The sequence below is a fragment of the Acinonyx jubatus genome, chromosome A3 (genome assembly GCF_027475565.1).
Source record: "Acinonyx jubatus isolate Ajub_Pintada_27869175 chromosome A3, VMU_Ajub_asm_v1.0, whole genome shotgun sequence".
In the NCBI taxonomy this organism is placed as follows: domain Eukaryota; kingdom Metazoa; phylum Chordata; class Mammalia; order Carnivora; family Felidae; genus Acinonyx; species Acinonyx jubatus.
Genome location: NC_069388.1, coordinates 53,452,715 through 53,478,658, shown reverse-complemented (window position 1 = coordinate 53,478,658; position 25,944 = coordinate 53,452,715). Strand labels below are relative to the sequence as shown.

Genomic DNA, 25,944 nt, shown 5'->3' with positions numbered 1-25,944 from the left:
TTAAAATGATTTAGAGGCAGAATGTCACGGGAACATGTCTTCTTTTCTGTAAATTGATTTTTATTTCGGGAGCACTTTGGCCAGCAGCAAGCATGTGCCGCCACTGCACGCATATATTTCAGCCATCTCTGCCAATCACCGTTCCTTTGTACGACACAGGTCTCTGCAAACAGGAATTGCTCAGATATACACTATCATTTACCACAGTGTGCTTATTTTAAAAAGTCTGGAAAAGAGGAGAAAATACAAATCACCTGTGATCTCCCCACCCAGAACTCATCCCCGTGTCTATAATCACCTGTTTTTTTTCAGTATTTATACACATGTATATGACTTTTCACTGTTATTAATACTAGCTGTCACATTGCCGTTGGTCCAGAAAAGATCAAGCCCTTTCTCCAAGGTGCCTGGTCCCAGCACGTGCTGGAAAGAAGATTGACCCAGTGAGTTTTGCAACAAACTTTGGCTCGTCAGTGGTCGGGGTGCTCACTGAATTCTATATATTCTATCAACTGTGTAAGAGGAGAAGCTGACTCTTTATGGTGCTTCTGTCCTAGAAGTAGTTTTTGTTCCTGGGTTGGATGTTCTTCGAGAATAAGAAAATTGTTGTTAATCTTCCTGGAAGCCACTTAAATGTGATTCTGAAGCTGTGTCACTCTCTGAGGAACCAGTTCTTGGTTTCAGAAAAGGGCAAAGCCGAACCATCCCCCGTGAAAAGTTTGTATGTAACACGTGAAAACGTTAAGGGAAAACTCCTTTTGATTTTTTTTTTAAATCCCATATAGTTAACATACAGTGTTAGCTTAGTTTTCAGGTGTACAATATAGTGATTCAACACTTGCATACGTGTGCTCATCATGACAAACTCTCTCTCTTCTTAATCCCCATCACCTATTAACTCCTTTTGATTTTGAGCATTCGACGTCTCCAGCCAGTTATCTCTGCACAGTAAAAACTCAGGGAGTCCAGTTAACCCGTCAGGTTTACCTTTCTGGCCCCTGTTGTATAATCTACCATTGTTACGAACATGAATCACATAAAGTGAATGCCTCCTAAATCTGGAATTCTTTAGGATTCTGTCTTGCGAGCTCATTCCCAATAGAACTGACCGGCCAAACGTATTGCCCACATAATATGGAAACTTCTACGGCGATTGTGGTGCCAGCCACCCAAAATAAACTTGGATTTGTTTTCGTAGATCAGAAGCGTCCAAGTATTTAGAACCAAAAATGTAAAACAACTCACAACAGATTAGTGGGAGGATAATTAGAGACTAGACAGATTGTTAAAAAGAATGCTAGCAAGAGAAAAGCCAGCAGAGGCGATGGGAAATGAGGAGGGGTCTGTACCCTGGGAAAACCAGGAGAAGCAGGCATGCAGTTACACGTGGGTGCGAGAGAGCCACGCTGCTCTGTCCACTGAGGCAAAGCATTTCCCAGTTTGCTTCCCAGAAACCGGCATCCCGTTGGCTTCTTATTAAAATCATCATTTCCTGCTTCAGTTTTCTAAAGAACAGAGAGAACACCCTTTCCTGACTAAAGAGTTATTCGTGTGGGAGCCTTAAGTTTTAGAACAGAGAAACATGAACTAAAAATGCCTAGGGATTAAAGTAAAATCTTCTTAGCATGCTTCTAACTGCATTTCCCCATATGGCAGGCTCTCTTTTTTAGACCGTATCCATATGTCTCAAATGTTCCTTCTCTCTATTACATTTTTGGATCTGTCCCCTGGGGGCAGGCACGGGGTGCAGAGGGGGTATTTGTTTACTCACAGATGCTACAGTGCTTGATGCTGAGCCCCTCAAATCGCTGCACCTTCTTGTGGTGCCTCCTGCTGAGACCCTGCCCGGGCGCGTGCCACTGGAGGGCAGGTGGGCCCCTGTGGGGATCCTGATTGACCCACACTATGCTGGAATCTAATCGACGGGTTGCAGTCAGTTTCAGGCAGGCTGGGTGTTTCCTGCACATCAGCCTGCGTTTACTCAAGTCTTGTCCCGAAGTCGGTCCCCAGGAACAGCTCTGGTCTTCGTGCTTCCCCCACCCTGCTGCGAACTCAGAGTGTCTGCGAACATCCCTTGTTGTCCCAGTGGTGTCACACAGCCCGGGAAGCCACCTGGAGGGTAGCTCTTCATACATTTTTTTTTTTTTTTTTTTTTACATTTATTTTTGAGAGACAGAGAAAGACCGAGCACAAGCAGGGGAGGGGCAGAGAAAGAAGGAGACACGACACAGAATCTGAAGCAGGCTCCGGGCTCTGAGCTGTCAGCACAGAACCCTACGTGGGGCTTGAACTCACAAACCATGAGATCATGACCTGAGCTAAAGTCAGATGCTTAACTGACTGAGCCACCCAGGTGCCCCTCTTCATACATTTTTTAAGCCTGGGGCCAACGTGCTTCCTCAGAGCAGGCCATTCTGTGGCGGCCGTTTGCAGCGGATCTCACTGATTTTGTATTTTTGGTTTTTCAAGGAGCGATGCAGTTGATTGTCTGACTTGGAAAATCGACGTGTGGGTGTTTATAAATAGAGTCTGAATTAGTAGTAAAACCATAGTTGTTCTCATGCTGCTAATTTAACTTGGCTAAATCCACAATGTTTAACCTAAGGTGCTAAGAAAAATGCTAAGGTGACCATTTGAATCCTTCCTTCTTCCATGGGGTTTTTTTTCCTTCTAATATGTAAAGTTAAGTTTAAAAAGTGGAGTTCATTTGAGAGTTTGGGCTGTCTGTAGAACCCTCAAGTACTGGAATGAGGTTTGAGATAACCTGGTCTGAGCTTTTTCTACAAAAATCAGGCAAGTTGAGCGACTTGTCTAAGGTTGCAGGACTCGTTTGCGGCAAAGCCAGGCCTCTCCAAGCGCAGGCGGGGCGCTGTCCACGGAAGCCAGAGATGAGCAAGGACCTGGAGGCCAGGAGCCCAGGTACATCAAAGACCACCTTCCTGGAGCACAGGCAGGTATGACCTGTCATCTTAGTAACCAGTGTCTGCCCTGTCCAGAGCGGCATGTGAGCTGGTGAGCAATTCTGCTCATCCTTACTTGGAAGACGGGGCTCCTTTTTCACCCTATGTGAAGGCCCACTTTGCATTTCCTCTGTGACTGATCGTGGGGTCCCTGGTGACTTAGCTGCTCCTGGAGAGCAGGAGTGAGGTGAGGCTTGCCCCCCATCCGGGCACACTTCAGGAAGAAAACAGACACGTGCACACCTCTGCTGAGAAAGCACCACCTGTGCCCTTCTCTACTCGCTCCTGCCACTGTCCTCAACCAGGAAGGGAAGCAATTAGATGCTGTCATAATAGCAATAAACACAGTGATGGGTTTTGCTTGGTCTCTTGCTATGTCTTAGACACCACGCTCAGTGTGCTCTTCAGCTCTTGGCCCTCCTGACAGCCCACGGGGGCCACCGATATCCTTCTATCACAGATGAAGAAACGGAGGGGTAGGGAGAGGCCGTAGAATCATCGAGGTCCAAAGCTAGTAGGTGGGGAAGCCTGGCTTGAAGTGTGGTCCGAAGTACGGTTCACTTGTCCTTGCCAGCTCCTTGCCAACCGTGTTTTCCCCCGCCCATGTGCCGTACCCTTGCGCATTTGCATGTATTTATCATATTTCACTTAGCAGGTACGGTCCTAAAAAGTTGCACGCGTGCCGAGCTTCTGCCAGTGGGTTGACACTTTAAGTAACGTGGCAGCATGTCATAGCTGAGCCTTGCCACGTCTCGTACATCCCTTTGCATATTCAAAATTGCTTGTGCTAATGGATCGGGAATATGTGTTGAGAGGTACTAAATATGTATTTTTAATTAAAAATTATAATTACAATCTTTAAAGCTTCTTTTCATTGGCATGTGTGATAACCGTTTGACTTTCACATGTGATAGAAAATCCTATACTCTGAATGATTTTTTTGCAGGCGTCCATATCCGATCATGTTATTTGCCTGCCTGCTCGTGCACGAACAGGCTTTCTTATGTCCAGGGATGGCAGTTGCGGTTCAGGGCCCTGGACGCATGGACCCGTGTGACGGTAGGCCCTTTGCCCTGGCCCCTCTCTGGAGCTGGCTCCTGCGATGGCTGCCCCTCGGAAGAGGGACCGTCAGGGCATAGGGATGGTGAACAGTAACTCTGTCCCTCCCTCAGCTGGCGACCCCTCCCCGGTCAGTGCAGGTTTGCCTCAGGTATGGCAGTCCCCTTCCATCTACAGGTATCCTTCCTCCCCCTGAGGTGGGGAGGTTTGCTGATTGTAATCTCGGTCTGCTTCCAGATAGTCTGTGAACACTCCTGGCCGGATGCCCGGGTGGCTCAGTCAGTTAAATGTCTGACTCTTGATCTCAGTTCACGTCATGATCTCACCGTTTGTGAGTTTGAGCGCTGCATCGGGCTTGGGAGTCTGTCTCTCCTTCTCTCTGCCCTTCCCCTGCTTGTGCGTGCCCATGCTCGCTCTCTCTCTCTCTCTCCCCCCCCCCCCAAAATAAACTTAAAAAAAAAAAAAAACCACTCCTGGCAATATAGGTGCATATCATTGGAGAGATCAGTTGGGAAGGACTGATCAGTACAAATGGATTAGTGGTAGTGAGATAGGAAGTGAAGTTTGCCTGAGCAAACACTTACTGAATGTCAGGCTCTGAGGCCACAGAATGAGTAAACACAGTCTTTCTCAGGGAGATAAATGAAGCAGTAAGGCGGGCGCTGAAATCGAGGTGGGTGAGTACTACAAGGGTGTGTGTGGGGATGACAGGACGTGATTTTAGTGTTTATGGATTTTAGTGCTGAGTGGGTCTTTGGGATCAGCTCTCACTCTGCTGTGGGGGGAAGACCCACAGGGAGTTAGTTACTCACCGCCCCTGAGTCCTGCCCACGAGCCCATGGTGTTTCCCGTGGGTCATATTGCCTACGATCTGGTCATGGAGATACAGGTTGACTAAGCTTTTGGAAAAAAAACCTTGGTTGTCATTTTTAAAAGCTAGATTCAGACTACTAGAAGAAGAAAGTATCCGAGCCAACTTTATACTCCAGCCTCCTTTGTTTCTAGCACAGCCTGGCTGTCAAAAGGATATATTCTCCCGGCTTGTTGTCAAACCTTACAGAGCGAGGATGGAAATGTGGCACCCAACAGCAATGGCAGTAAGGCCAGGATTTTTTGCAAATGAAGTTGTTGCCCAAAGAGACACAAAAGCTGCCAAGGATGCATTTAGTCCTTTGTCTCGGAAGTGGTTGGGAATGCAGTATTTCCCCTTCGTTCAGCGTATCCAGTTTCTAATGGCGAGTCGCGATGCCGGGTAGACTTTTTTTCTCCCAGTGGCACACTCAGAAGAGAATTAGGTTGGTGGGTTGTTTGCTTTGCTGAACACAGTTCTTCTGGGCCTCAACTGTACATGTATCTGCTCCAGTGTGGCCTAGCCCCCGATCTCGTCCCACATCCCGCTCTCCCACTTCTTCTCCATAGCGTGGCCCCCAAGGCCTCCTTCGGGTTCTCCTCACAGCCCTGTGAAGCCTGTCCCCCCTGCCCCACGCACTTCCTGTCCTCCTCTGAGCTCAACCATGGTCAGCAGCTTGAGCCTCTGTGGGACAAAAGGAACAGATGCTGAGTGAAACAGCTGAGTGAGGGCATTTATGCTAGAGTCTATTTTGACTTAGATAATGGCCTTGTCTGAAATCAGTTGCACTGAAGAGGCTGCTCCCCTCTCTTGAGCTGTCCTTGGGGCTTCTCTGACAACCCATGCCTGAATTCATTTGGGCCCATCCTAAGTCAAATATGCTATCCCCCATTAGAATGCGGTTCGATCGTGCCGGTCCGTGAAGCCTGATGTCTGTGGCCACACAGTGTCACAGATTTCTCATGATGGCTGTTGCAGTAAGCGTTTTAAACCCAAGATTCTCTGGGCTTAGAAAGCAGGGGTGCCAGCCTGGCAGTTAACTGTGACGTCATGGTAATGTCAGTCCCTATCCTCACCATCCCACCCTCACCCCCATACTCAAACCTGAGTGCTCCCAAACTATGACTGTATTGTTTTTGACTTAGTCACCCAAGTATGCCACCTTGCTAAGTGGGAATCAACACTTTGGCATATTGAAGGAAGTGGGATGGGTGACGAGGAGAGTGGGGGATGAGTAGTTATATTTTTTCAACACTCTTTAATTGAAGAGACAGAAAATCAACTCAAAAGTAGACAAGGTTAAAAAAAAAAAAAAAGGAAAATTTCAAAAGGGAATCCATTGGTTCACATCATTAGGAAGTATGGTTGGATCCAGGGCCTCAACTCATATCATCCAAGTTCTGTCTCTCTTTCTGGGGCTCGTCCCTGCTCAGCGCTCCATTCTTTGAAGACTGTGACAAATGTGGGCAATTCCAGGTGAGGGGAGCCAGGTCTGAGCTGCAGCAGGTCTGAGTCATGGGTCCCCCCAACCATGGCCCGATGGGGTAGGGGTGGCCCTGCTGAAGCCACACGAAGAGGAGTTTTGTTCAATAAGAGGAAGGATAAAGGATACTGAACAGTTTAAAACAACAGAGGACCACCTTATTGCCTTTCACCTGGTCACCCTTCAAAGCATTGGAAATTTAGTAAATTTGAGGGTTTTTTCCCCTTTATATATAAAATATTTTGATCATAAATTTTGGCACTGGATATTTTCTGAATAGTGGAAGCTAATCTTCCAGCATAGGTACCAAAAAACTAGACACAAGGTAATTACACATATAATAACGCAAAAAGCTATTAGAAGCCAAATATTAAACCTATCCTAACTTTATATGAGAAGTTACTTTAGACATTTTATACCTTAATCAAACCTTGTCAGATCTCCTTAGCATTTAATAATAAAAGTTGTCAGTTTTAGTTGATTCTGATAATAGGCCCTAACCCTAATGGGGGAAGTCCCCACAAATTAATGACCTCCAGTCTTATTATAAATGGCGTTTTAAGACCATTTATTTAGGACCGAGGAAGCTTTCTAGTTAAATCTGGTTTATGTTACAGTTCTAATTAGTAACAAAAATAAAATCTTTGCCATACATCTCCTAAAACTTGGGTGCACAGTGCCTAAATAGATCAGCTTGAATATATTTCTGAACTATCAAATTTGTTTGACATTTTATCTTAAATCCCCAGAACTCCAGCTGGCAGGTGACAGTTAGAGCATATTTTGAAGTCGTCTGTTATAACATCCCTTTATCTCAAAAGGAGTATTTAAAAGATTTTGACTTTAAAATCACCAACATTAATAATGTATGACATATTCCAGCTTTTATTAGAACTCTGTCCTTAATGTAAGTAATTTTATTCAAGAAACTTAAAATGTGCTTATTATTGTCAATGAAAATGTAACTCAGAATCAGAGATCCGGAGCTTGGGGCGAGAAAATCCTCATAAAAGCTGAAAAGTATAGTTTACTTTGCGATCCAAGTCCTCTGTTTGCCACTTAAAATAGTACTTTATTACTCTTACGAGATGCAGATAAAGCCCATTGAACAAATTGTGGCTGGTCTGTAATGCGACAGCTACAGAGGCGGCTCGGTCAAGGAGCTTGTTCATATCTTCAGCTGCAGACCCATCCATCCCAGGCAGCCCTGCACTCAGGGGTCCGCGCCCTTGCTGTCCAGCCTGACCGCTAACTGGCCCGGAGTTCTGGGTGAGCGTTCACTCTCACCAAGACTTTCGCCCATCCTGGTATGTGGAGTGCATTGTCTGGCACCCTCCTGCCCGGGGCCACTGATGGAGCGAGGAGAGCATTGGAGCTGCCGGAGGACCAGGGAGTGAGTTAGGGGACTAGGGGCGCTCTGGACTCCAGTTGTTCTGAGAGCCTGATCTTTAACGTAGAAGTTAAAATCCGGGTCACTCCTGAGCACATGCCACGTGAGACAGCGTCTTTTTCATTTTGTCTTTTTGTCTTTTTTTTTTTTTTTAACAACGATTTCCATTCGTTCTTTGTTCTTTCTTAGCGCAAAGGTGTTGCAGTTTATACATTATTGAACAAGCTGTAGAGAAAGTCATTACCTTGTGAAAAAAATGTTGCTTAATGTGGCCCGGTACGGCATGCCAGCAATTGCAGAGATTTTCTGACGGTCCCATTCTAGAAACTCCCATCCGTAATACGATTCACGCAGAGCACAGTGCGGCAAAACCTCCAACTAAAACGCTCAAGCATCAAATAAATTCCGTGCAGTTGGATTTTATGATGAACTGGAGAACTGGAGGAAAGGCATATCATTAGAGGTCCTGCCAAATCTTGCTGAAACAAACCAGTGCTCCTCCATGCCTCAGAAGTGCAGCGTGGTGGGGTGTGGCCAGGCTGGGAGCAGGGCTCCTCGATCCCCAGGCCACCCCAGGAATTCATGAGAGGCCAAGGGGAGCATGCCTCATGGGAAAGTGTGGTCTTCCAAAATATGGTACAGAGACAGTGTGAGGAGAAGTCTGATTAACATTTGGTTAGTTACTGTTTACTTACAGTAGGTAAGGATTGCCAGAGGCTGCCAGTCCTTTTGGGAAAAAAAAATAAAATTGTACGAGGAGAAAAAAGATCACGTTATCTTTGTTGAAAAATCAAAACCACACATTGGAGTTCCAGGTGTTTTTGCTACAACAGAGAGAAGTAGGTGGTATGACTATAATGAAAGAAGAAATGAAGCAGAAGAGGGGCCAGGGGGTGGCTCAGTCGGTTAAGCATCCGACTTCGACTCAGGTCGTGATCTCGCGGTTTGTGAGTTCGAGCCCCGCGTCGTGCTCTGTGCTGACCGCGCAAAGCCTGGAGCCTGCTTCGTATTCTGTGTCTCCTCTCTCTGCCCCTCCCATGCTCATGCTCTGTCTTTCTCTGTCTCTCAATAATAAATAAACGTTAAAAAAAAATTTTAAAAAAAATGAAGCAGAAGATATGTGGAAGAAATAGCCACAAGAAGAGTAGTGGAGTTGACGAATGCCCACCCTGTCTCCTTCCCTAAAAGGTAGCAGACTTGCCTTTGAATTAGAAACATCGCATGGAGCCTGGACACTGTGGGGTGGCCCAGGGCTTGGGGCTGGCAGGCACGGCAGCAGAGCCATCCTTTGTGAGACGTCCATGAACCACTGTGCCTATTCTGCATTCAGAAATCTCCCTTTGCGCCTTTGAGATCACACGGCAGTGGTCACATGGCCTCATGGCTACTCATGATACATTTCTTATCCCAAATTTTCATTCCCTAAACCTCAGCCCCACTTCAGCCTGGAGACATGGGCCATTTCCATTCCCTAGAATCAGAGGAAAGGTCCATCACTTCTTTGGAGGGTTGGTATTGAAAGCGAGGATGGATTTTTGACGACCCCCCCCCCCCCATAGTCCTGCTGCATTTCCCATAGAAATCACATGAAGATCATGATGCATTTGCCACAGGAATCCTGCCATGCATCAGCCTCTTAACAGAAGCGTGCCTCTCGACTATTATGGATTAAACAGGCTTTTACTGGTGCGCGAGTCAGTGCCACTCCACTGGCTGTATGTGTTGGGTCAGTTCCCTGATCCCTTTCCGCCTCAGTTTCCCCACCTGCAGAAACGGGGGGATGCTCACCTTGTCACAGGACTGTTGTGAGCGTTCCAATAAGGTAGATGTCAGTAGGGTCAGGGTCCTCCCTATTCCCAGACACCTGTCTCTTGAATTTCACTGCATCAGCAGCTACCTGTGACATTGCTCCTGTGGAATAATGTTTCCCGGGTGCCAAAAGCTTGACAGGCGAGCTTTCTAGTTTAGTGGCCATCTGGCACTGGTAAGGTTGTGTTCAAAGAGGACTTTGGCCCTCTCCTGGTAAAACACCTTTGTGGGGAAAAAAGAAATTCAAAGCCCCAACTCAGTGAGAGTACCAATCGTTACTCATAGAGCACTTCCTTGCTTTATATTACAATCCGAATTTCGGTACCTGTTAGGGGCTAAATTATGTCCTTCAATTCATATGTTGAAGTCTTGACCCCCAGTAAATCCATGTGTGACTGGATTTGGTACAGGGTCTTTTGAGAGGCAGTTGAATTAAAAGGAGGTCTTTAGGGTGGGCCCTAATCCAGTGTGACTGCTGTCCTTGTGAGAAGAGGGAATTAGGACACCGGCATACAACAAAGGGAAGCCCACAGTAAGAAGGCAGCCATCTGCAAGGTAAGGAGGGAGGGAGGCCTCAGAAGGAACCAACCCTGCGGACACCTTGATCTTTTCACTTCTAGCCCCACAACTATGAGAATATGAATTTCTGTTGTTCAAGCACTGCCCCCCCCCCCCCCCCCACCCCCCCCCCCGTCTGTGGTACTTTGTTATGGCAGCCGGAATACAAGGATACAGTGCCATTGTTGTCCACGTTATACGGGTAAGAGAACAAAGACACAGATTAAGTAACTTGCCCAAGAGCTCCGGCTAGTAAGTGGCATAGTCAGGATTTTCCTCTGGGCTGTGCTGTCAGTCACTGTGCTGCCGTCCATCCCCCGCCCACCCCACCCCCCTTTCCAGAGTTGCCTCAAAGACTATTTGGGTCACAGTAGAGCAAAGCAGGTTAGTTTTCCATGGTGTGGTTGCTGTGTGGGATGTTCCGGTCTTGATAGAAAAATCGAAGCTCCATATGGGCAGGAAGCATGCCTGTCTTGTTTTTCTTGGTCTCCCCAAAGTCTGGGAAGGTGCCTGGTAAAAACTTGATGGCTAAAGTGATTATTTTGTGCTTGAAAAGAGTCAGCAAAGTGCTGTATTCGTAAGTCGGTTGTAAAGTGTCTCCGACAGTGTATTACGAGGTCTAAAGTCTTACGTTGTCTTTTCTGCTGACTTTGACACCTTTCTGTGCCAATGAATGTTCTAAACCCTGCTCTTCTGTACGTATTTTCTTAAGTAGTTGTCGTTACTCACAAACTTGAAAAGGTGTCTTAGAAAGTTACTTGTAAATGTTATTTCTTGAAGTGTTCATTACCAATAAAAACTGTCCTCTGCCTGGTCATGGCTGCCTCAGCATGCTGACTCCTTGATGAGGCGATGAGGCTTAGAATACCTTGGTGCCCGGCCTTCGAGACAGAAGTGTACTTCCGTGAACGGTCTGCTTTCTGGATTCTGAAGCTAGTGAATCACCCCAGTGCGCTCTCACGTGTAGCTAACCTAACCTAGGTTTGAAATCATACGGAAGGACTCATTTGATTATTTAGAGGTTCATGTGTTCATGTAAAGCAAGTTAACTTGTAAGTAGAAATCTAAAATTTTAACTTAGTCTGATATCCTGGTTTACTCTCGTGTCTCCTACACACTGAAAATGCTGTGGTAAAAACAAACAACAACAACAACAAAAAACCGCCAAAGCCATTTGTTTCAACAATCTGTGTGTTCACTTGAAATGCCTGTAAGTGACCACTTCACATTGCTGTGCTGTCACCCCACCTGTGCTGTCCGAGTGCCTTTCCGCTCAGGGCCCAGCTGGTGGTGCGGAGCCCAGCACGTGTCCCAGGGCAGTGGAGTCTTAGCCCAGGGGTGGGTCGGCCATAGAAAGCAGTGCACAACTCTCCACAGCAGAGGAGGATCACAAGCCAGTGTTGTGTTCCTCTTGAACTCCTGTTCAAGAATAGAAGCAAAGGATCATTCTGTCTTCACTCCAGTTGAAGGCACAAAATGAGAGAGAGGTACAAGCTACCCATAAAAGTGCTTTGGTGTCATTTTGGGGGGAAAAAATCTGCAAGTGGCCACAGCTTCCATACCATGAAAATCTCCACACTAAGTTAGGGGCTTGTGCAGGGCTGGTGGGCAGGCAGCCATCCATTAGGAAAAGCTGGGGGACATGGCCCTGACCAACCAGTCTAGTGGCACATGGTGGCCCTGGGCACTGATGTGCCCTCCTCCCCTAGGCTCACTTCTCAAGAAGGCTCCAGAGCTTTGTGCATGTTAACCAGGCTGAAACATTGTTCCCTTAGGGCTTTTCACACAGTCTTCCCCGTGCACAGGAAGAAAGAAGGTTCACATTACAAGTCAGCACTTACTCCCTTATGTAACTGAAGCAGTGCTACTGTGCTTGAGGCAGATTTTTTCTTTCTTCTTCCCTTAAAGAAACCAAACAACTCAACACACACATACAAGCTGGTCACAACCCATTAAATGATTGTTTTGATCCACTAGTGGGTTTTGAATCAACCTGAAAAATTCTGCCTTACACTTAACAGATCAGCTGATGGGTTTCTAATTGGCTCATCACAACATGTGGGAAATGAGTCTCTCGTTTGGAAAGGACAGAATTGCAGGAAGAAGAAAGAAAGGAGGGTATTGGTTTCTGCCATCAGGGTGCTGCCAGGCAGTTCTGTGGCTGGTTGAGGGGGTGGGGGGAGGGCAGGTCCTGAGTGTCCCCTGAGTGGAAGAGGCCGTGGGCTGGCCACAGGGGGAGCCAGGTGGGAGCCAGGCAGGTAGCTCTTGCTTCTTGCCTAGTTCATTAGTCCAACTTCCCGTCCAGTACAAGGCCAAAGACATCTTGTCTATGCCTTACTTTTCTCTCTGAGGAGCATAGGAATTATCTAAAAATACCACCTTTCGGAAGGAAACTAGCTTTCTGCTGTTTTGATCTCTTTTGCGCCGCTAGTACTCTTAGAAGTGAATGAGAGAGCAGGTGTAGGAATTCCCAGTTTTTACAAAGGCGCCCCCCCCCCAACTGCCCAAGGCCACTGTCCTGCACCTTTTCCAGTGGTGGCTGTAGGGTGTGCCTGCGGTGGCTTTGTCCCCATGTGTCGTAGGGACGGGGAAGGCGTGTCCGAGCACCAGTGATGCCCTGAGCGTGCTGGCTGGCACCGTGCTCCGTGCCCACTGAGCCCTTGCTGTGTCTCCACAGGCCTCGGCAAGACCAAGAGGAAGACCAGCGCGCGAGACGCATCCCCGACCCCCAGCACAGACGCCGAGTACCCAGCCAACGGGGGCGGCGCCGACCGCATCTACGACCTCAACATCCCCGCCTTCGTCAAGTTCGCCTACGTGGCCGAGAGGGAGGACGAGCTGTCCCTGGTAAAGGGGTCGCGCGTCACTGTCATGGAGAAGTGCAGCGACGGTTGGTGGCGTGGCAGCTACAACGGGCAGATCGGCTGGTTTCCCTCCAACTACGTCCTGGAGGAGGTGGACGAAGCGGCCGCAGAGTCCCCCAGTTTCCTGAGCCTGCGGAAGGGTGCCTCCATGAGCAATGGCCAGGGCGCCCGGGTCCTGCACGTGGTGCAGACGCTGTACCCCTTCAGCTCGGTCACCGAGGAGGAGCTCAACTTCGAGAAGGGGGAGACCATGGAGGTGATCGAGAAGCCCGAGAATGACCCCGAGTGGTGGAAGTGCAAAAACACCCGGGGGCAGGTCGGCCTGGTCCCCAAAAACTACGTGGTGGTCCTAAGCGACGGGCCCGCCCTGCACCCCTCGCACGCGCCGCAGATAAGCTACGCGGGCCCCGCGTGCAGCGGGCGCTTCGCGGGCCGAGAGTGGTACTACGGGAACGTGACGCGGCACCAGGCCGAGTGTGCCCTCAACGAGCGGGGCGTCGAGGGTGACTTCCTCATTAGGGACAGCGAGTCTTCGGTAAGTGCCCCGGGGTGGCCGAGGTCTGCCCCGCGCAGGGAGGCGCAGGGACAAAACTGCGCGCCAGCGCGGCTGCGTATATATATTGCGTAATGCGGCTGGTCTGCTCGATTCCCTTTCCACGCTGCGTGAGCTCGCTGAAAATAGCGAAAGAATGTTTGGGGCTCTTGTTAACATAGAGTCCCAAATATTTGAGGCTCCGGTCAAGCTAGCCGAATGCGCTGTGCCTGTACACGTGCGTAAGGTTGCTGCTCTGTAATTGACTTAAATCTGTTGAGGGTGTAAGTAACTCAGCTGGGGGCTGTTGACGTCATTCTCCTGCAGGTGTAGTTTCACGGATGGGATGGTAAGTAAAATGGTTTTCAGCTCACGAAGGTGGCTCTACTGAGATCACCTCTTTTCTGTTCTACAGACTCAGACATCATTTTCTTTCCAGGTTTCCCATTGTGTTAATGACATCCTGCCCCCCTCCCAGGCCCTGGTGGTTGACTTTGTTTTCTTTCTGGGTCCTGGGCATGTCGGTTCTCAGCAGGAGGGGCCCCTGATTTCTGACACGGCCTTTGTTGGTTGGTTGGTTTTTCTTTTTAAACCATGCAGTCCTACGGTCATCTCTGCTGCAGGCGGCACCATGGAGTTCATCTCTGAAAAGCTTTGAAAGCACTTATGAACAGAATTGAAAAGCAAAAGACAGTGCTTGAGAGAGATGAGTTTGTGTTTGTGCACTGAATGCGAGGTATGGGGCCACTTGACTTGTAGCAGATCCCTTTCCAGCAGCAGACAGATTTGGGGTTTGTGTTTCAGGTATGTGGCTGAGCCTGTCTGGAAGAACTGGGCCAGTGTCACGTAGGATAACCTTTTCATGTGTACATTGTGGAAATACTCAACCGGTGTTGTAGATCTGTTTGAAGATATGCCTTGATAAGATACGATAAGACGCCCCCAAAACAAGACTTCTTCTGTAGGTAGAATCCATTGTGGTTACGTTGTATCGGTCCTGGCAGGTTTCAGTTTAATTTTTCAAATGCAAACTATAAGACTAGTAAGTATGTGATCTGTGTGTAATTTTGTGTCCTCTGGGCAGGTTGGTAGCACGAGGAGTAAGCGCATACTCAAGACTCTTGTAGAGTGATCTTGGAGGAAATCAAGGCCACAGAAGTGTTTTTCCTCTTTTGAGAGACAGACAGCTGTGATCTGTTCTTCGAGGCAGGAGGAACACCATGGTGGTGGAAACCAGACCCCTTATGGGGTCAGCAGGTCGCGAAGTTGGCGGTCGCCTTAGATGTGCTGCGGCAGGCACACCGGGCCTGGATATTAACTACATCTGAAAACTGAACTCTGAGATTTTCTTATCCACCCACCAGAGTTTATCATTTCTGGCAAGACATCAGATTGAATTGTTCTCACGAGATGTAAACTCTGTGCATAGCTTCCTTTTAGATCATGCTGGAGGCTTAGGAGAGCTAAGTAAGCCGCACTTTTAACTCTTTTGAGCAAAACTTAGAGGAAGCACTGGAAAACCAATTATGGAATAAGGTGATTGGTCCAGACTGCTTAAGGGATAAGTATAATCCAGAGTCAGAAAATATAATCTTGATTTAGAAATTTTGAGTTTAAGGGGCACCTGGCTGGCTCAGTCAGCGGAGCACACAACCCTTGATCTTGGGGTTGTGAATTCGAGCCCTGCGTTGGGCATAGAGATTACTTAAAAAAAAAAAATTAACAAAAAAAAAAAAAGAAATTTTGAGTTTGAAGATACTTCCTAGAATATAGAGGGGCCAAAGCAACCCCCAATGTGGAGATGTTAGCCCTCTTCATTGTTCTTCCTGTTCTAGGGCTTGGGGCCAGGGTAGATGAGAAGAGTGCCCTCCAGGTTGCTGGCCTTGGGATGGACCCACTACTTTTCTGTAAGAAAAACACACTCAGGTGGTGTCACTATCTGAACTCAGAGACCAACTCCTTTTCAGTAGGGAGGGAGGGATATAGGCATACCTCATTTCCTTGTGCTTCTCTTTGTCATGTTTCACAGATAAATTTGTTTTTCATAAATTGAAGGTTTATGGTAACCCTGTGACAGGCAAGTTTAATTGGCACCATTTTCTACCAGCATTTGCTCACTTTGTGGATCTGTTATGGTAATCTGCACTCAGTGATTATGATTCCTCGAAAGCTCAGGTGATGGTTAGCAATTTTTAGCAATAAAGTATTTTTTAATTAAGGCACGCACGTTAGTTTTTTTAACGTCATGCTACTGCACGCTTAATGGACTAGAGTGTAGTGTGAACATAACATTTCTATGCACCTGAAAGCCAGAGAATTCATGCGATTTGCTTTATTGTGATACTCACTTTACTGAGGCGGTCTGGAACCGAACCCGAACCTGCAGTATCTCTGAGGTGTGCCTGTATTTATGTTATTTGGGTTCCATCTCAGCACTTGAATAAGCTCCAGTGTCTCGTTTGTCTCAGATTATTAGAGAATATGCTGACTTTCTAAATAACTGAAACATTGTTTACGTTGTATTTTAACCATTTTTATGGGAGCCTTTTTAGATTTTCTGCATTCTATCTTAACTTAGAAAACCGAACTATGACATAGTAATGGCATGACGTCAGGGGGATGGAGAGGGGAAGGGACCTGCGTCAGCCCTGCACCCTCACTAGCACTGGTTCCAGCTCGAGAGTGCCATGTGACCTGTCGGTGTCCAGGGGCGCCTGTCCCGGTGGCTTGTGCCATGACACGTGGCGTTTCCTGACGTTGGGATGCCTGCTTTGTGCCAAAAGGAGGCTGCAAGGGGCTCCAAGGGATGTTGCTGCATTTCTCCTAACAGCAGACCTAGGTCTGCTTTTCTCGCTCATATCCAGGTCACCAGAGGCTGTTGAGGAACTTTCTGGATGGACAGATCCATTCCTTATTAATCTTCCACTGTCCATTGACTACCTCTGCCTCTTGCCAGGGTTTCTCACGTCCTTTCCTCTCCTTCTTTGTCTTTTTTTCATATTAATTTTGGCATTTCTAAGATGACAGCCTGGCTTTGAAAGCAACCACCAGACCAGTGTGAGCCCTTAATCTAGCAGCCATAACCTGACATCACATCGTATCGTGCCAGAGTCAGAAAGGTTTCTGATGCGTTGGGCATACCTACTGGACTTGGAGACATCTTCTTTTCATTTCCTTTTCTCTCTGGCAGTTTTTGGGCCAGGGACTTTCCTCTGACTGAGGTTACCACAGGACATCTGACTTCTAAATAAGCACAATAGCATTTTTTAGAGTGCATCTTCAAGGTATGTATCATGTTTTAAGATCTCCTGAGTGATTCCAATATAAATAAGCTAGGCTCTTGCTTGACGGTATCTTGCATTGAAAACTATTCAATGTTTCTCTATTTTGAAAAATACAAAATATACCCAAGTGTGAGCCCTAGGACATGTGTGCTTTTGGGGAAGGAGAAGTACATATTTTGGAAAAACAAACACAAACATGGCCACATCCTGTGATATCCAGGGTCGGTGAAGTCCTGGGTGTTTTCTGTCGGCCATGTTTTATCGAGGAAGGAATGAACAAACCAAATGATCCTGTTCGGGCTCTCTTTCCTGTCCTGAATCTTAATACTCATTCTTTGTGTTCTCTACCATCTTTTCTCCCTTCCTTCCCACTTTCCTTTCTCATCTATAACTGTCATTCATCCCCAGCAGCTCAAGGTGAAACAGCCTCGTTTCTTAGTCTCCATATTCCATTATCCTTCCTGCACCTGTTAATCCCTAGCTCATTAACTCTAGAGAATTCAAAGTTCCTACCTGCTCATCATACATCCTTCTGTATTTGTCCATCCTTCTTCTGTGGATGCGGTTGGAAAGTGGTACTTACAGTTAAGAATAACCAGCGGTTAGGTTTCTGGATGAACTGTTAGTTGTCAATAGGTTAGTTTTCCATTTGCTCTCATTCAGAAGGAGACAGCTTATAGCGAGGATCACCCTCGGTCACCCAAGGTGACTAGCTGGATGGTGTCAGCCTGTAGTTTACGGAGCCGTTTTCCTCTGTAAGACTTTAAAAATCCCAGAAAGATCACCTTTCTTCCTCACATGTATTATGTTCCACAGTAGGATTTGGGGACTGATTTTTGGTCATACAATACATTGGCTTCTGATAGAGAAAAGCTACCTTGCTGAAGATAACTGAACGTACATATTGTCCACATGGATAGTCATGTGTTTCAGTCCTTGCTATTTGTTAAAAATCCATTAAGAGTGGGATGCCTGGGTGGCTCAGTCAGTTGAGCATCTGACTCTTGATTTCTGCTCCGTTCCAGATCTCCTGGTTCATGAGATACATCCCTGCATTGGACTCTGCTAAGCATGGAGCCTGCTTAAGATCCTCTCTTTCTTTCACTCTCTTTCTGCCCCTTGTTTGTGCTTGCTCTCTGTCTCCCACCAAAAACAAACAAACAAAAAAACACCGTAATTTTTTTTTTTTTTTTTACCAGAACTCTGTTTTGGGATGATATCATCACTTTGTCTCTCTAGATCGGTGATATTCAAACTGTACCGTGTGCTAGCATCTCCTTGAGGGCCTGGTAAAACAGACTGCTGGGTCCCACCCATAAAGTGCCGGACCTGGGAGGTCTGGAGCCTGAGAATTTGCATTATTAGCACATTCCTTGGTGATGCTGATGCTGCTGGTCTAGAGACCACACTTTGAAAACTGGTAGGCAGTTTTAATGGTTTTATACGTATTTACAGCAATTGCTTAAACTCCATTTCTGCTTAATAGTACATTTCCAAGAATTATAAACATGCTTAAAGATGAACATTTTCACTCTTGTCGGAAAGATTCTTTTAGGTAGAACTGTTGACTCCTGTTGAGTGGAATTCACCTCCTCAAGTGCTTTTCTGTTTATTTATTTTTTTTTTAGCTGTTGAGAACTTGGTAACAAAGTGGCTGCATTTGCTCTGTGTTCCTGATGGAGAATGGGAAAGAGTTCAGTCCTCAGAGTAGAGTGAAGGCGCTTTGGTAGCAGTTCGGGGGATGGGGAGCTATGGAGTCAGTTCCTTCCAGCAGTGACTTACTTGCTCATGAGCTTTCTAAATCCACCGTCTGGTGCCCTGATTCCTAGATGGTTTCTCATAAATGGGTTGATGTTAAGAAAAGAGTATAGGTTTTACTGTGATCCATGCATACCTGCATCTTTCCAATTGCAAAACTTACAAGCTGCTTTTTGATTGTCAGGCTTTTTGCCCAGTACCTAATGGACACTTTAAGCCTAGATTTTTAGAATATTTCTCACTTTAACTATATCTGATTCTTCAAACCGGAAGGACCTGAACCATCATTTAGTAGGGGCACTTCTCTCAGAGTTCACTGCTCCTCACCTGTTTCATTCATCCGACTCTTAGATGGCTCAGAGCCTTGGCAGTCCTGGCTAGCACTTCAATATTTACCTTAAAACAAACAAACCCACGCTATTAACTGGCATATGTGAAAAAGACAAGAGTCTTATTTGAAGCTATTTCTTAAAAGGTAATCAATCACAAATCTGCTCAAGGTGTCACTTGTAATTTTTTGCAGAACCCGACAAGGCTTCTCTACTGTGCCCTTGGCCTTGGTTAAAGGCGTGGCGTCCCATTCTCTCTCCCTGGAAGGCGGGGGTGTGCTGGTCGAGTTAAGTGAGCACTCTGCCGGGGAGCTCCCGTGTCATCGCAGAGTGCCGATAAAATTGCATGTAACCAACGGACAAAATTAGCCTTTCAGTAATATAGAAGGCACCTGAGAATCTTAGAATTTCAGCCCCAAAGCCATTATTTATGATGAAGGGCTTTAAATGGAGTTTCATTTCTGCTGTGTTACAAAAGAAAGTAAATGTTACTCAATCCATTGATTTGTTTTTGGAGGGATATAAATGTCGAAAGCAGAACAGAGAGTAGTCTGTGGCCCAGACTCACCTGACTTGTGACATGTAAATGAAGCAGGTGCAGGTCAGCTGAGCAGGCCCCCTCAGGTCATTGGGAAGCTGCAGGTGGCCACTTTTCTCTTTGTGTTGCTGATAATTGCTGAGTGGCTTCTCTCTTGTCTGTACCTTCCTCTCTGGGTCCTAATGTGTCATCACTCTTTTCCTCCTTACACCTGGGTTCCTGGGTTCTTGGACTGGGCTGTCTCTTCCTCCAGACCTTCGTACAGATCTAGAAAACTCTAGAACACAGCTCCCTTCCCCTGCACCCCCATCAGTGTAATGTCCACACGTCTTTCAAGTCTCATTCTGGCCACCTTTGCTCTTGGGAAGCCTCTCCTGACCTGCAGGCCTGGGCCACATGCTCCCACATGTTCCTGGGACACAGGGCAGTCTTAATGCTAGGGTGTCATTGCCCCCGGACATGACAATGTTGCCCCCTTGAAAGGCCAAGTCAGCACAGAGAATGCATGTTGTGTCATGTTGTTGGCTGTTGAATCCTACTACCTTGGTGGGACTCCCGAGAACTATTCTTTGCATTAACTGATGAATTAATTATCCAGAATGTGCATAATAAATTCAATATGGGAATCAGCAGCCAACCAGTACAGAGTGCTAAGGATTCCTGAGTTGTGTCTCTGTGCCTGTGTTCTCCTGGGGTTGTGCTAAATGCACTGTTGAGCTTGAATCCGAACCGTGGCCTCTGGCTTACTTTTTGCTGCCACGAGAGGGGTCCAGACACCATTTCTTCAGGCCTGCAAACATAGTAGGGAGGGAAATGGTCATCCAGTAACCACTGGCAACTGAAGAACAAGCCTTTCAAAGTAACACAAAAAATATGTCAAAGTAAATAACTTATCCATGAAGGTGTTCAGAAATATTTTCATAAAAATCTCTTAGATCATGAACTACCATTTATCTAAATATTTATATTGCTCTCATAGAAAATCACCAGAACCTGTAAGAAATGTTTTTCCCCAGTGTTTTAAAATATTTAACGCTATAATGGAAAATTTTGAAAACTGGGTCAAGGAAGTTTTTAGCATTTAATATATCACAAAGGCTTATGTGGAAAATACATGCTATACCAGTGTAAGCCTCTGGGTCGGTTGTTTTTTGGTTTTTTGTGTTTTTTTTTTCTGTTGTTGTTAAACGATTTCTTTTTAGCTGTGGCTACAGAAATAGCTAAAGTTGTCTTTTAGATTGAGATTTCCACTTGGTTTCTACAAGAAGTTAGTCTCACCTCTCAGTAATCTCACAATCACTCCACGAAATTAGCAATGAAAGAGAAGCATAGAAGTCGTTAGGATTTTTTTTTTTTTTTTTGAACCGGGCATTTTTGTTTTGTTTTTAACACACGTGCGCAGACGCATACTGAGGGGCCGGTGAGGCTGCAGGCCCCGGCAGGTGCACGCTGGCTGGTCCATGGGGCTGTTTCCTGCTGGGGATGTGGTTTCTCGGCTGGCGAAGGAAGATCACACACTCCAGTTTTCAAGATTGTGGAGTGAGAGATGCTGAGGAACCGGGACAGATGGAGAAATGTTTAAATCCGGCTCTGGTCGACACTTGGTAAACATAAACGTGATTTTCTCATATGTAGGTAGGTGCCTGGACAGCAGGCTCACAACTCTTCTCCCCTTAAACAGAGGGCCCCATGTACTGCCTGCCAGGGGTCTTTACCACGTGCCCTTTGAAAGCTGATCTTTTGCAACTTACGGAAGGAATTTCACGAGAGGTGTATACATTTTGGTCTTAAGCTGCGTGCATGGAAAGTGCTTGCCTGGCACAGATGGTTTCTCGGGTATCTCGCTAATACTGCCAGTATTCAGATATTCTAAGAGTGCCCATTGGGTGTCCCAGCCAGAGCCCATCAGGATCCTTGTAGCATTCTGGGGAGGTCGAGAAAAAAGTGATTCATAGAAAAAAGTTGAGTTTAGGGATCATTGTTGCCTGACCCCAGGCCAAAGGAGAGCAAATGTTTTTGGTTCGGGAGTTGTGTCTGAGCCACGTCTCCAACTGCCATGTGTCCCTACCCGCTTCCCCCCACCAGGAAAAACCTTTAACGAGGATCACCGGGTGTTGCAGGTGATCTGAAGAAAATGTGGAGTTCTTTTGTACCACTGCTGTGCCCTCCTCACTAGGAGGCGATGCCCTGGGCCCTTGTGACCTCCCCGCCCCCCCCACCCCCCATGTCCTCACCCATCCTGATGCCTCGGATTCCTCTATCACATTCCTGCTGTCCCCACCAAAACTTCACAAACCTTTTTAGACTAGCATATAAACTTTATTTAAGAAATGTTTTTTATGTGACGAAATGTACATTACAGAAAATTCACCGTTTCAACCATTTTTAAGTGCAGTGGCATTACGTACATTCCCATTATTACGCAACCATCACCATTCAGACTTTTTCAACCTCCCTGATTGGAACTGTGGACCCATTAAATACTAACTTTCTACTTCCCCCTTTCCCTAGCCCCTGGTGACTTTCTCCTTTCTGTCTACCTTCTGTCTCCATGAATCCGACTACTCTAGGTACCTCATGTGGATGGAATCAGTGTCTGTGTGCCCTTTTGTGTCTGGCTTATTTCACATAGCATAATGTCCTCAGCGGTTCATCCATGTTGTCGCCTGTGACAGGATTTCCTTCCTTTTTTAAAGCTGAATGATATTCCATTTTATGCATCTACCCCATATTGTTTATCAGTTCATCTGTAGATGGGTAACGGGTAGCTTCCACCTTTTGGCTATTTTTAATGATGCTGCTGTGAACACGAGCGTGCAAATATCTTTTCGAGTCGCTGCCTTCCATTTTTGTAGATGTGTACACCCAGTAGAGGGATGGCTCGATCAAATGGCAATTCAGTGGTTAATTTTTGGAAGAGCTGCTCTCTGTCTTCCACAGCGGCTGCACCTAGACATTCCCACCAGCGGTGCACAGAGTTTTTCCACATCCACACCAACAGTCGTTACTTTCTGTTTTTTGGAGGTTTTGTTTTTCACCATAACCACCCTAATGGGTGTGAAGTGAGTGACAGCTCACTGTGGTTTTGATTTGTATCAGCACGTAACCTGTTAATCTCAGCTGCACTGGTTGCTAGTGTGGGGATGTTTCTTGTGGCACTCTCGCTAAACAGCTCCTTACCGTGGCCTCTGGTGGCATGGCCAATGTGGGGTTGAGTAACAAAATAGAGCCACCCCTGTAGAGCTTCTAACACAGAAAGCGGTTCTTAGGAATTGCTTGATTTTTATCAGTTAGGTCCGTGAGTGGAATTGTGTGCAAACTGGCCTGCTCACTCCCTTCTTCCTTAACTCTCTTCACCTTTTTGAAAGTTCCCACCAGACTATAGTCACTGGAAATCCTGCAGAATCAAGCCTGAGTAGTTCCGCAGACAAACAGGAAAAGGCACATGTAAAATTTTCCTCAGCCTCGTAGCAGTAATTCTCAAACTGTGGTCGCTGCATCAGTGTCACCAGAGAACTTGCTAGAAATGCAGAATATCAGGCCTCCCGCAGACCTGCTGAATCTGAGTGTCTGGGATGGAGCCCTGCACCCTCTGTGTGAATGAGCTCTCCCAGTGATTCTGATGCTCAAGTTTGGGAACCACTGAATTATGGCCTAGGAAATTGGTTTCAGCCCTTTTGAGCAGCATTGTGTTCTATGGCAAAATTCGGAATTGAATTTTTGAATGCCGTTTATTATTGATCATTTACACTGGGCATGACATGGCAGAAAGAGTGAACAGGACAGTATTCTAAAAGTCTAACCTCTGAGGTATTTACATTTAATTTTAGGAACTATGTTTTGGGAGGCAACGAGGGATATACACACACATACGGGTACTAACTTGAAAATGGGGCACCTGGGTAGCTCAGTTGGTTAAGCATCAGACTTCGGCCCAGGTCATGATTTCGTGGTTCGTGAGTTCAAGCCCTGCATCAGGCTCGTGCTGATGATAGCTCAGAGCCTGGAGCCTGCTTCGGATCATGTGTCTCCCTCTCTCTCTGCCCCTCCCCTACTCATGTTCTGTCTCTCTCTCTCTCTCTCTCAAAAATAAATTAACATTAAATTTAAAAAAAAAAAAATGGAGAGTAAACACTGTCATTTAAAGATTGGGTTCTGTGGTTGATGATTTATGTAGAAATGTTTATTTCAGGAGGTAATGAGAACGATAATGTTTGATCTTGTCACAGGTGGATTGGCTTTCGGCCTGTGGAGTAAATATTTCAGAGACACGTTTAAAGAAGAACAGAAAATGCCAGTGACGACATAATCTGATGCAGAAACAAAGAGAGTAGTATCAATTGACAGCTAGTGGCCTAAGTATAGACAGTGAGTCAATTTTGATTAAAAAAAGGCTATATTGGACAACCAGGCCAGGTGATTTAACAGAATGATAAACCTGAAAGGAAGCTTTTTTGAGATAAGAGGAGAGAGAGTATTGATCAGTGGAATACAATTTGCCTCTAATCCATAGGTTCTCAGATTTTTGTGGTAAAGGAACTACTTTTCTGGGCAAGGAGTACCTTCCTTAGAGAAGTAAGAAAAGGGAAATATCCATTTGCCAAACAAAAGGAAAGAATGATGTAGCTATTGACAAGAAACCAACAAGGTGACCTCTATTTGGAAGTGGAGAGAGTATTAAATATACGTATAAATGGTTGATAATCAAAAGCCAGCATGACCGGAAATCAGTCCAGAGTCTACCTGGGAGACTTGGCGAACCACACAAAGGACAATTTCAACTCCCCAAAGTGAAAAAAAAAGTAGAAGTTTAAGAATCAGGAGTGCTTGGGAGCAAGGTCCTACCTACCCTCCCGTTATTTCTTCCCACCCACATGCTTAGAAGAAAATCATATTAGTACTTAAGCTCCATCAGGGATGGAGGTAGAAATAAAGGATATTACAGATTGTTCTTGACTTTATTTATTTATTTATTTACATCAATGAGAAAATAAGGATTAAATCTTGACGAAAGGAGAGGAATATTTGACCAGGGCATCTGTTTTATAAAAATGCAAAGTGCTTTTCAGCAAGTATTTCAAACAGTGGATATCAAGCTGATGAACCTGTAGAAACAGTACCAAAGAGGGTGTGTTCTTTAGTTTTCTTTTCTAAAAGTGATCGCTTGTGAGCAGAAATTGCAAAGAGGTGAGATGTGAGAATTACCTAAAGAAATGAATAATGGAAGAGATGGTCAGAATTGGAAATTTGTAAGTCAGTACATTTATTTATTTTTTTAATGTTTATTTATTCTTGAGAGAGAGAGTGAGACAGAGTGTGAGCAGGGGAGGGGCAGAGAGCAAAGGAGACACAGAATCCCAAGTGGGCTCCAGGCTCTGAGCTCAGCTGTCAGCACAGAGCCTGACGCGAGGCTCAAACCACGAACTGGGAGAACATGACCTGAGCCAAAGTTGGACGCCCAACCGACTGAGCCATCCAGGGGCCCCAAAGTCAGTACAGTTATTGAACATCTACTCTGATCCCAGTGTGGACATATGGAGTGAAATCAAGTTCTCGTCCTTAGAGGGATTATATTCAAATAGGGGACCTAAAACCTAAGCAAAAACAATGATAGCATATTAATAAAAGCCCAGAGAGAGGTTGATTTTCTACCAGTCTATTAATTGTCCTTATATTCCACTTGGAAGATGACTTCCTGAAAAAAAAAGTGAGGGGTAAAATGAATTGCTTATCCCAAATGATAATTCTTCAGAATCTCTGGTTCAAAAGCTTTGAGAATAGAAAAATCATTCCTTCAAGGAACAGTCAGAAGGAGAGAACAAGAAGACATGGTCTGATGTTATAATATTTGAAAAGTTAGCATGGCGTTCAGCCAAGAGAAATGGAACCAAGTAAGTATAGTGTTTGGAGAAGGAAAGGGAAGAAAATGTGGATAATGGGAGGAATCTCAAAGATGGGAATTGAAAGGGGGTAGGGGGGACGTTGGGAATTGAGGGCAGATGTTTCAGAATTGAAAAGAAAGTATAAGACTGTATCTAGTTAGATTTTAGTGCAGCCAAAGAAAGTTTAACAAACATGGTAGCTGTGATGGCTTAAAAAGATGTCCACAAATTCTTGATTGCCTCCCCTTTGGGAGGAACTGCACTTAATGACTCACTTCTAATGAGCAGAATGCAGTAGAAGTGATGTTAGGTGATTTCCAAGACTGGGTTGTAAAAGACATTGTGGCTTTGCTCTTTCTCAGATCTCTTGATCTTGAGGGAGTCAGCTGTCAGGTTGTGAAGAGACTCAAGGGCTCCTGACTGGTACATGCGAGCAAACCTGGTTCTTGGAAGCAGCTCCTGAATCCCTAGTTAAGTCTTTAGATGATGTCTTGACTGTAGCCCAATAGGAGTTGAGTGGTTCCAGCTCAAGTTTTAAGGCACTTCCAAATTCGTGAGCCACGGAAATTGCAAGTATAAACGTTCACCGTATTTAAGCCATTGAATTTGGGGGCGATTTGTTACACAGCCAGTAGACAAGTAATATGG

The 25,944-nt window shown here is 45.9% G+C and overlaps 1 protein-coding gene across 3 annotated transcripts in view; it reads left to right on the top strand.

Moving 5' to 3' along the window:
• NCK2 (NCK adaptor protein 2) overlaps positions 1-25,944 on the top strand; it is a 152,494-nt gene that overhangs the window by 117,073 nt on the left and 9,477 nt on the right. For all 3 annotated transcript variants that reach the window (XM_027069389.2, XM_027069387.2, XM_053200364.1), the window contains exon 4: positions 12,787-13,508. In XM_027069389.2, coding sequence (XP_026925190.1) covers positions 12,787-13,508 — 722 coding nt within the window. The remainder of the gene's footprint in view (positions 1-12,786; positions 13,509-25,944) is intronic.